The 11,102-nt window shown below is 42.9% G+C and overlaps 2 protein-coding genes and 5 non-coding genes across 9 annotated transcripts in view; 1 reads left to right on the top strand and 6 right to left on the bottom strand.

Annotated features, from left to right (window-relative positions):
* Positions 1-432: 432 nt before the first annotated feature.
* On the bottom strand, positions 433-4,968 carry Rpl4 (ribosomal protein L4). Its single transcript, XM_027414774.2, is given in 11 exon segments — positions 433-748; positions 944-957; positions 960-1,063; positions 1,158-1,241; positions 1,471-1,627; positions 2,034-2,163; positions 2,789-2,913; positions 3,243-3,381; positions 3,713-3,819; positions 3,995-4,166; positions 4,820-4,968. Coding segments are annotated over 11 exon segments (1,269 nt in total). The 5' UTR covers positions 4,823-4,968; the 3' UTR covers positions 433-514.
* LOC113835563 lies at positions 1,763-1,834 on the bottom strand. Its single transcript, XR_003485209.1, has one exon. It is a non-coding gene; the product is annotated as a small nucleolar RNA SNORD18 (small nucleolar RNA).
* Positions 2,371-2,469, bottom strand: LOC113835565. The gene has a single exon (XR_003485211.1). It is a non-coding gene; the product is annotated as a small nucleolar RNA SNORD16 (small nucleolar RNA).
* LOC113835562 lies at positions 2,988-3,059 on the bottom strand. The gene has a single exon (XR_003485208.1). It is a non-coding gene; the product is annotated as a small nucleolar RNA SNORD18 (small nucleolar RNA).
* On the bottom strand, positions 3,444-3,540 carry LOC113835566. Its single transcript, XR_003485212.1, has one exon. It is a non-coding gene; the product is annotated as a small nucleolar RNA SNORD16 (small nucleolar RNA).
* LOC113835564 lies at positions 3,889-3,956 on the bottom strand. Its single transcript, XR_003485210.1, has one exon. It is a non-coding gene; the product is annotated as a small nucleolar RNA SNORD18 (small nucleolar RNA).
* Positions 4,969-5,178: 210 nt separating the features above from the next.
* The window catches only part of Zwilch (zwilch kinetochore protein), a 33,633-nt gene continuing 27,709 nt past the window's right edge, over positions 5,179-11,102 (top strand). For 2 of the 3 annotated variants that reach the window (XM_027414772.2, XM_027414771.2), the window contains exons 1-3: positions 5,179-5,448; positions 8,637-8,688; positions 9,871-9,966. In XM_027414772.2, coding sequence (XP_027270573.1) covers positions 5,396-5,448; positions 8,637-8,688; positions 9,871-9,966 — 201 coding nt within the window. In that variant the 5' untranslated portion in view covers positions 5,179-5,395. The remainder of the gene's footprint in view (positions 5,449-8,636; positions 8,689-9,870; positions 9,967-11,102) is intronic. The other variant, XM_027414773.2, reaches the window with a different exon arrangement.

The following is an 11,102-nucleotide window of genomic DNA, read 5'->3' as shown; positions in this document are numbered from 1 at the left end:
TAAGGCCTCCCATAGGAAGTCTACTAAGTCTGTCCCATCATAATGGAGACTTGTGTTTTCAGGGCTCACTATGCCTGCTAATGGTTTTGACCAAATACCACGAAGGCAACAAGAAATCAGGTCAATTGTCAGATGACCAGATAGACATGTTTAGATGAGGAAACATCACTGCTGGTTAACACAAGTAGTTTAAGTACTTCACTCCCAAGGATACCACACCTATAGAGGGCCTACATGTCCTCTGATGGTTACTGTGGCCTCTTTATGGGACCAGTTCTAAAAGCTAGTCAGAAAAATGTTGTTCTTTCTGCAACCCTGATGACCTAAGCTTGGATACCCAGAACCCCATTATTTCTAAGTGTCTTGCCACCATTCATTCTACAAAGGGGGAAGGGAGATCTTGGAAACATTCACAATTAAGATTCACACAGATTGTTTCTCTGTATCTTTGATCAGGTTTATTCAAATAGGCTGTCTCTCTTTGCTCTATGGAATGAAACAGACTTTAATAATTCTAAGCAGCAGGCTTTTTTTCCTCTGTGGTAGGTTTCTTCTCTGCTGGTTTCTTCCCAGCTGCTGGTTTCTTGGTAGTTGCAGCCTTTTTCCCTGCAGGCTTCTTCAGCTTCTTGACATCCACAGGCTTCTTTTCTTTCTTACTCTCTACTGACTTCTGATCTGCTGCGCCTTTCTCTGATTTTGCTGCTAGCGCTGCTGCTGCTGCTTCTAGTTTCTTCACCCGCAGTTTGTGCTGCAACATAGACAAGTAGGAAATTAAGAATTAAATGCTCAACTTTATATACCAGTACTTGAGAGAGAGGAAGAATCTGTCAGTTTAACAGCTGCCTGGTCTACATAGTGATGCCCAGGACAGTCAGCTAAGGAGTGAGAACCCGGGTGTGGGTCAAAAGACCAACAATGCTTGACACAGCAAATTATGGCTTACATTTCTGGCCTGCGAAGAATGGTATTCCTCCTCATAGTCTTTGCATACGGGTTGAGCTTCAACATTATTCTCAGGTTTTTCAGTGGGTTCTTTTTCAAGACTCTACGATGAATCTTCTTGCTATAAAGAGGTAGCACACGGATCAATCAACACATAAACCTTTAAAAGTCAAAGTATCGGGCTATAGCAAGAGCTTTAAGTATCAAAACCTTACCGTGGTGCTCGGAGGGCTCTTTGGATCTCTGGGCTTTTTAGGATCCTGCTTAGGTCTGTGTTCATCATCTTGTGCATGGGAAGGCTTGGAAAAAAAGTCAGTAAGTCCAAAATTTAATCTTCTAACTGAAGGTAAATCATTAGAACTGCATTTCAACTGTGTTAACTCTCCAAGTACATAAGAGTTTTTACACCCTCAAAATAGGAAATGTAAAAATCCAATGCGTAATTTAGGAATATAAACCTAAATCAAGTGTGAATATAAATATACACTCTAGGCATCCATGCATAATAAATATAGGAAACTCACTCACTTGTAATTACTTTTCAGGGAAGCAGCCTTACGCCAAGTCCCATACAACTCATCTAACTTTCGGAAGGCACCCTCGGTCCAGATGCAGAAACGTCCCACATGTCCACCAGGAGCAAGTTTCAAAATGTTCAGTTTGCTCACATTGAGCAGAGTAATACCTTCAAAGGCAAGGAAGAATCAGTCTGGATTCAATCGACAGGGGAATACAACTTTATGGCTCATTGAGCTACACAAGGCACTCAAGTCTAATGAATTGTGAAGTTCAAGCCTTCATGGTGGAACTCACTCATCTAGGAATCAGAACTTGCACAAAATCATGTTTATTTCAGAAGCACGGACCATGAAGTGGAATTTCATCATTACCGAAGCTGAGCGAGTGTGTACCAAACAGGCAGTTAAAGCCTTTAACATTGTCAAGTGGTGGTGACGCACTTCACAGCACTTGCCCCACACAGGTGGTGCTCTGAATTGGAGGCCAGGCTGGTCGACAGAGCTAGTTCCAGGACAGGCCCCAAAGCTACAGAGAATCCCTGCCTCAAAACTCTTTAACATTGTAAGACTTACCAGGGATGTTCCTGAAGGCCTTGATGATACCATTATCCTCATTATAGATGATGCAGGGTCCCCTGCGCTGGATCCGTCTTCGGTTTCTCATTTTGCCTTTGCCCGCTCTCATTCTCTGAGAGGCATAGACCTATAGAGGGAGCAGCCTTAGTATTCTGATCAAGGTATAACCTTTCCATCAGCTCTCCAGCTTAAAAATGAACAAAAACCCATGCTGGAGAAGCCTTGTCAAGCAGATAGAGGCATTCTCAGCCAAACCTGATGTTTGGTCCCCGGGACTCACAATTCTTTTTTATTATTTCACATTTCATATCTCAGTTACTAAAGGGTTATGACTTGCTCAGTAACAATTTTCGTCAACCTTCTGAATCAGCTTACTGACAGCAGGCAACTGTCACTGAAAACAGAGTAGGACGCAAATTACAACATCATTGCAAGCAAAACTGCACTGTATCAAGCATGTCCTGTAAGAAAGTAAGTCCTGCAAGTTCTCCTCTTACACACAAATGACAAATGCGATACAGTAGTGGTTATATAAATATTGTATTTTTTTGTTTTCTAAATAACACAAATTAAATCTACGCTGTACTAGAGATATGTTACCTACAGAGAACGGGTTAATACAACTGCTCTCATCTATGGATCTTTCAGAGATTCCTATAATCCATCTCCAACCAAAACTAAAAGCTGACCCACTAACTCTCTTAATCTAAATCTGACAGCATTTTGAATAGTAAATGTGATGTTGAACCTACCTTTTTGATGTCATTCCATGCTTTAAGCTTCTTCAGCAGCTGAACAGCCTCCTTGGTCTTCTTGTACCCTTCCACCTTATCTTCCACGACCAAAGGGAGTTCAGGGACTTCCTCGATTCGGTGACCTATCCAAACCGTGGATACTTAGCAAGGTCTCAACTCTTTACATACATACCCAAAACAAAACTGTGTGCACCGTCAAATCAGAATTTCCACTAATATCATGTCTTTCAAAAACACGGACCAATTAAGTGGAGTTTCATCATTCTGACAGTTAAAAACACAGCAGGAATTTGATGGGAACTACAATCAAGGGCTTACTAGACTGAAACAAGCAGAACTGCTTTTAGTAGACACCAAGAGGAATAGAATTCACTCAAGCTAATCTCCTTAACAAAGGTGTCAGTTAAAGGTAAAAATTAAATGTCCTGAATCAAAGCAAAGCATCACAGACCTTTAGACATCACCAAAGCTGGCAAGGCTGAGGCAGCCAGGGCAGAACAGATGGCATATCGCTTTTGGGTTGTGTTTACTCTGCGGTGCCAACGACGCCAGGTTTTGGTTGGTGCAAACATGCGGCCTCCCCGGCACATCTGTTTTCTTTGTCAAGAATTATACCGGCTTTTAGTTCTGGAGAATTAGTGAGATTATGACTTGCTCAGTAACAACTTTCGTCAACCTTCTGAACCAGCATACTGACAGCAGGCAACTGTCGCCATGAACAGTAAGACGCAAATTACGACATCACAGCAAGTAACACCCCCCCACACTAAACTAAACATCTCCAGATTGCAGTCTAGAGGTTCTGTTTATTGGGGACACTATTAGTTTTAGACAAGATTCAAAACATTATTAAACATTAAAAGAATCAAGTCCAAGTCCAGTTGGTTAATTGCTACGAATGCTAGTACAGAAACAGGATACATTTCCAAAGGCACCCTGGCCAGAACGGTGGGTTCCTCCACCTCGGACTCTTGGAATTCGAGCCACAGCTCTGCCAGTACCCCAGGACTCAGCACTGGTCTGATGACCTAAAATCAAGAAAAAGTATTAGGTACTAAGGCACAACAACCCATGACTTGTTTTATGCATGCAAAGGCAGTATCAGAATAGCCACGTAAAATCACATGTTTCAGAAACACGGACCAATGGCATTTCATCACCCACTGCAAAGGAGCCCTACCCACGATAAATGGAAATCCATACCTGCCAATTCACTAACGGCATACGGCTGTCTGTTGTTTTTCCTCAAGTTGGTGTGAACAAAGTTCACAATATCCGGTCGAATTGGAGCTTTGAATACAGCTGGCAAAGTGACATTTTTGCCAGATGACTCCCCCTTTTCCGAGTACACCGATATGAGGGGACGGGCACAAGCCTTGGAGGGAAGAAAAAGCTAACTCAGACACAAAGCAAGCATCGTCTGCTATATCCGGAATGTAGGTTTTGAAATACACATTTTGAAGAGTTGCAAGGCGGATATAAGACTACTTGCGATATTATGCTCCTTGTGAGGAACTAGGGACCAGAGAGGCAGGTATTGAGAAACAAGGGCGAACCAGTACATTCGCTACACAAAACGCCATCAGAACCGTATCAGGATTTAGTAATACTCACTTGAGGAAATAAAAGCTTTCAAAGAAGCAGTCTTTCTAAGAGCATTAATACTAATTTCCTTAAGAGGTGCAGATCCATTCACTGGACGGCAAGCACATGACGCCCCAAGGCCCACGCCGAGTTGCCGCCAGGCATGTCACCAGCATCCAAGGGCCCGATTTCCAGATGCCCTTTTCCTCTACAACTACGGAGAGCAAGGATCCCGAAGGCCCCGCTCTCGTCCACCCCGCGCTGTCTCCCACGTTGGCTCTAAGATGGCTGCCGCAGCGCCCACAACCGAGCTCCCTGACCTAAAAGATCCAGGTTCCCTTCCCAGGTCCTCTTTGCCTGCCGACCCCATGTTCGGATCCCTTCATTCTCCCCCATACGCCCCAGAAATGAAATGAAAGCCCAGCAGAGAAGACCTCCACTCACCATGTCGGGGAAAGGAGAGGCGAGGAGAGGGCCACGCTCCTCTCAACCCGGCGGGTCCCACAGGAAAAGGAAAGACCTAGCACCTACCCGCCACACATATCCTTCCACTTGACGCACATCCTGCCCCTCCCCCAAACCAACTCGGAGAACCAAGATATCTCTTTATTAGGCTGTAAAAATTCGAAGGAGTCACATTATTACTTTGCGTGTGTTAAAATAGGTATCTATTTTTTTCTAAGCTGGAAAGACTGTTTAGAACACAGGGACTCTTTTTCGCGGAATAATTCGCAACTCGAACCAACTCTCGCGAGATGAGGTTTCTTGCTTCCTCCTCCCCCTCCCCCATCACAACCTCTATTTTAACTTTTTTTCTCCTACACGACAGAATTGGGTGTCTACTAGGATTGTAAATGCCACTGGATGCACTAATAAATTAGAACGATGTGTGTTAGCGTTGGATAAAAACGAACTTAATGTTGTGAAGTAGTTCCGGCGGGGCGGAGTCCTGTCCTCTGATGTCAGCGTCGGGGCGCGCAGTTCAGTTTTAGCTGCTCTGGAATAGGAGGCCCAGGCGGGATGTGGGCGCGTATGAACCGCGCGGCTGAGGAGTTTTATGCTCGTCTTCTGCAGTGAGTTGTGGCCGAGGGATGGAACGGCGTCTTGTCCCTCCCGGCCTTTGTGTCTCTGCCTGAGTCTTGCCACAGCTGATGGCTTCGAGCCCTGCCGGCTTTACTGGGGTCTGGGATAGCCGAGGGCGGGTCTGGTTTGGCTCTGCTGACGCCTAGGCCTGCTAGCCTCCCGAGAAAACCTCAGTACTAGAGCAACAGGGCCAAGGTCCCTTTACTCCCCTTGATGATGCACCCACTTCTACTTAGAGGCTCCGGGAATTGGAGAACTAAATGTCATCCTTCTCCTGCCTTGAGCTTTGACTGACTCCTGAAAAAGAAAAGTCTAGCCGGATCTCTCCAGTTATTACCGTGTGAGCTACATTTGACCGTGGCTGGCTTTAAAATGTCATTGGCATGTAGCGTTACACCCAGTTTTGGAGGTTTTAGGAACAGAATCCAGGGCTTCACACACGTTAGGCAAGCAGTCTTACACCTGAGTTTATGTTACTAGCCTATATGGTTGGTGTTGCCCATGTTCATCAACCCCACTGATAATTTACTCAGATCTATTATGCTTACCAATCATTTTCTGAGTGTTTTCTTCCCAATGTGGTATTTAACTCCAGAATTCTCTCAAGTTAAGAGTTCTAAATCTAAGACTCCAGCTTCCAACAAGGCGGTAGTGGGGCAAGCCTTTAAATCCCAGCATTCCGGAGGCAGAGGCAGGCAGATCTCTGAATTCCAACAAGAGCTAGTTCCAGAGAAACTGCCTCGAAAAAAAACAAAACAAACAAACAAAAAAGACTCCAGCTTCCTTCTTTTCACCTTTCCCAGACTCCCCACCCCTTCTGTTTTATTTCTTTGCTGAGGATTGGAGGTTGGGGGTCGGGGGCCTTGTGATGCTACACAAGTGTTTACCAGTAATCCCAGTCTCTTTATTCTTGCCCATCTGCACTGTTCTACTACTTGGGGCCATTATCATCTCTCCGAAAAACTACAAGTCATTCACAGTTATTTTCCTTCCAGAGTTGTCCATGCCCCCTGACAGTTTACTCTTTGGATTCCTGTCACAACTGGTTTTGTTTGCTATTCCCAGTATCTAACCAGAATGTTTGAGAAGCAGATGCTCAATGACCAAGCAAAATCCTTGAATTATATGGAAGGTACAACCATCTTTAAGAGAAATTCACAATCTTGGGCCAAAAAGATGGTTCAGCACTTGCCACCAAACCTTAGGCATGGCATGGGACCCACGTAGTGGGAGGAAAAAATATCCTACAAGTGGTCCTCTGACTTAAGGAAGCACACATACACACACATATACACATATCTAATAGGAAATAAACAGTGGGGTGTGCTGGCAAATGCCTTTTTAATCCCAGATCTCGGGAGGCAGACAGCAGAGTTTGAGGCCATCCTGGTCTACCGAGTGAGTTCCAGGACAGAACTGTTACATAGAGAATCCCTGCCTGGAAAAAGAAAAAGAAAAAAGTCTTGTACAATATAACAAATTAATTTATCAGGCCTGTTTTCGTGTTCCTAAATCAGTTAGGCCAAGTCTCAAATCAAAAGAGGCAAACTGCATCCTGAGATAACTATTGAGGTTTTCCAGTTAAGATTCTTTTCCCTGTAGACCAGACTGGGAGTGCATTTTGGTATTTCATTCTTGTCTGCTAATGGTTTATAAATTATGTAACTCTTAAATATCTTGTGAAATGGGGCCGAGCAGTTAGTTAAGAGCACCACTTACGGTGACTCACAGCTGCAGCTGTGATGGGAGGGTCCAGTGTTCTCTTCTGGCCTCTGTACATGCACAGACACACAGATAATTAAAATAGCAAATCTTTATTTTATTTTCAAAGATTTATTTATGCATACGAGTGCTCTATTTACATGTATGCCTTCATGGGACAAAATAGGGCATCAGATCCTGTTACAAATGGTTGTGAGCCACCATGTGGATGCTAGGAATTGAACTCAGGATCTCTGGAAGAGCAGCCAGTGCTGTCAGGCAACAAGCCATCTATTTTAGAGGGTTTTGCCTTTTTGGGTTTGTTTTTTAAATAGGCTCTCAAGTTGCCCTAGAACTTATCTTCCTGCTTCAGCATCTTTTTGTTTGTTTGTTTGTTTTCGAGACAGGGTTTCTCTGTGTAGCTTTGGAGCCCATCCTGGCACTGGCTCTGGAGACCAGGCTGGCCTCGAACTCACAGAGATCCGCCTGCCTCTGCATTCTGAGTGCCTGCTTCCGCATCTTAAGTGCCAGAGTTACAGGTGTATAACACCATCCCTAGTAGATTTTTACATTTTTAGGTTTTTTGTTTCATTTTGGTTTTTGGTTTTACGAGACAGGTTTTCTCTGTATTGCTTTGGAGCCTGTCCTGGAACTTGCTCTATAGACCAGGCTGGCCTTGAATTCACAGAGTGCTGGGATTAAAGATGCCACCAACACCTGACTTGTTTTCATTATTATTATTATTATTATTATTATTATTATTATTATTATTATTAATTTTACTGAATCTGGAGGGATGGCTGAGGGGCTAAGAGCACTTACTACTCTTCCACAAGACCAGAGTTTGGTTTCCAGAGAACACAGCAGTCACCTACTGTAATTCTAGCTCCAGGGCAATGCTCTCTCGGGCACCTGCTCTCACACATGCATTACCCACTCCCCTTACGTACACACATAATCCAAAAATATTTTAGATTTATTTATTTTATGTGTATGCTTTATCTACATGTATGTATGTATACTGGTTTGTGCCTGGTGCCTGCAGAGGTCAGAAAAGGGTGTCAGATCCCCTGGACTTGAGTTACAGATAAGGTTGTGGGCCATCCCATAGGTTCTGGTATCTGAACCCAGGTCCTCTGAAGGAGCAATAGTGCTTTAACCCTTGAGCTATCTTACTTATCCATAAACCCCCCCAAAAAAAAAAAATTGTTCTGAGACAAGAGTCTCACTATATGTCCCTGGCTGGCCTAGATCTGCTTGCCTCTGCTGGGATTAAAGGTGTGCCCCAACATGATTGACCCTCCTTTATCTTTTCTTAACCTAATTGTTTCCCCTTCTGCAGCTATCCTTAGAGCTGCTATAAGGACTGAGCTTTTCTCGCTGATGCATGCATAAGTAAAGTAGCAGCTAATTCCCGAGTTTAAATAACAAGAATGATCCTGAAGCTCTGTTTCCCACACACTGTTCTGTATTTCAGGGAGTTTAATGAAGAAAAGAAAGGAGTCAGTAAAGAACCGTTTATCTATGAGGTATGTGCAGTTTATTTGGTTTTAATATAATTATCCTAAAATCATAGGTTTTTTTAAAAACTTAATTTACGTATGCTAAATTTTACCCGTTTAGGACATAGTTCTATGAATTTTGACAAATAGCTTCAGAAGTGCAGCTACCCCCATTATGAAAATGTAGACTATTTCCTGTGCTCATGTCCCTTATAAGCATTTTTATGTTTCTAGTACCTGCAGCTGCTAATTTGTTTTCTGTCTCCATAGTTTTGCCAATTCCTGAATGTCAATAAATAAAATATATAGTTTCCTAGCTTTGGTGCTTTTTTTCTCTGTCTCTGTCTGCCTTCCTTCTTTCCTTTCTTCCTTCCTTCCTCTCCTTCTCTTTCTTTCTGTGTGTTTGAAGCAGGTTCCCACTGTATAGCAAAGAGGGCTTTCTTTACAAAGCAGAACATCTTCAGTTGGACTTTGATGAAGTGTGGACAGGTGGTGGGTGTAAGCTAGATTTTCTTGTATCGGTGCATGCACATGTGCCTATGGGTACGTATCAAGGCCAGAGGTCAGTGTTGGGTGTCTTCCTCAGTTGCTGTCCACCTTAGTTATTTTGTGACAGGGTCTCCTACTCAGTCTAGAACTCCTTTCTTGGCTGTACTGACTGGCCAGCAAACCTGAGTTTCTCCTGTCTCTGCCTTCTGAGCACTGGAATTACAGATATATGTGAAGGTGGGGTAATAATGAGTTCACTAGACCCAAGATAAATGATAAATGAGTGTTTTATTGGGGAACAACCTACACAGATTAAGGACCACCATGGTTTTCCTGCCCTTCTGATACTTTCCAAGACCCAAGCGAGAGTGTGTTGCCCTTCTCTACCTTCAAGCAGTCACCTCCGCACCTGGAACCATGCCCAAAGGGGTGTGGCCACTAACACGAATTCACTGGCAAGGCAAGATGCTACTCCATACATGTCCTTGTGCTCATCTTTACATAGGTGCTGGGAATTGAGCTGAGGCCCCCATGCTTAAGCAACAATTTTCAAACTGATATATTTCCCCAATCCATAAGCTAGGTTGTCTGGACACAAGAAACAATCTGGCAAAATAAGGGGAACCTTTTTAAACATGTTCCTTTTTTAAGTAATTTGCATGCAGTTGGTGTGTAATACTTAAATTACATATAAAAACACTGCAGTCTTATTTTTAATAGGCTGATGTGCAAGTGCAGCTGATCAGCAAAGGCCAACCAAATCTTCTGAAAACTATTCTAAATGAAAACGACGAAGTGTTTCTTGTGGAAAAGGTGGTAAGTATTGGGCTTCATGGTTAGTTCTTGGTAGCTAAATTTGTTTCTTTGGGAATATTCTCACACTACATGTTTTCCTATCAGCATTAATGAAAGTGGCTAGTAATTTCTGGAGTAAGCATGGTACTATCTACTGGAAATATAATGCCAACCACAGATATATACATATCCATACTTTTATAATAGATTCATTAAGAAAAAGAACAAAGCCAGGCATGGTTGCAGAAACCTTTAATCCCAGCACTCTGTGAAGCAGAGGCAGGTGGATCTCTTGAGAGTTCAAAGCCAGCCCAGTCTACATAATGAATTCCAGGACAGCCAATGTTACATAATAAGACCCCCACCCCCAATCTCAGAAACAAAACCAAAACAATAAAGAACAAATAAAATTATACATCATTCAAGCCCATTGGACACATTAATGAATAGTCCCTTTTGTAAATTACTGCTATGTATATTCCATAGTGTGGAAATACCACAATTTGATCCTTGAAGTGCATTTGGGTTGGTCTTGGTCTTTGGCTCTTATGTATACTACTACTATAAAAGGGCCAGAAAGATAGCTCAGTTGTTAAGAGCACTGGCTGTTTTTATAGAGGGCCTAGGTAACTCTAGTTCCAGTGTACCTGTCGCCCTCTTCTGGAATTCATGGGTATTGAACACACTTGATGCACAGACATACATGCTGGCAAAACATGCATGCGTGTAAAATTAAGAGAGAGAACTAAGAACTACTATAACTATTCCTGTATTGTTTTTTTTTTGTGTGAGCACACCTAGGTTCAAATGTTGATCCTCAACCCCACACTCCCATTTAGTAGCTAAATGTGGTTCTGGGCAAGTGACTTAATTTTTTGTTAATTTCAGCTTTTTCATCTATAAAACAAGGATACTAATAGTGTCTATCTCATGATTTTTATGGATAATAAAGGGAAAATTAAAACGGTGCCTAAGATGCACTAAGGCTCAGGAAATGTTACTCTTAACTATCATTGTTGTCAAAACCAAGTTATGTAACTACCATACAGACATAGATACTAGATCTCTGTAACACTGGTGAGAGCTGACGCCCAAAAAAGAGTAAATATAAGAAGTGAGAGCTAGTTGGGCAGTGGTGGACGCACACCTTTAATCCC

The sequence above is a fragment of the Cricetulus griseus genome, chromosome 4 (genome assembly GCF_003668045.3).
Source record: "Cricetulus griseus strain 17A/GY chromosome 4, alternate assembly CriGri-PICRH-1.0, whole genome shotgun sequence".
Lineage (NCBI taxonomy): Eukaryota > Metazoa > Chordata > Mammalia > Rodentia > Cricetidae > Cricetulus > Cricetulus griseus.
The sequence above is the reverse complement of the archived record's forward strand: the minus strand, read 5'-3'. Positions and strand labels throughout refer to the sequence as shown.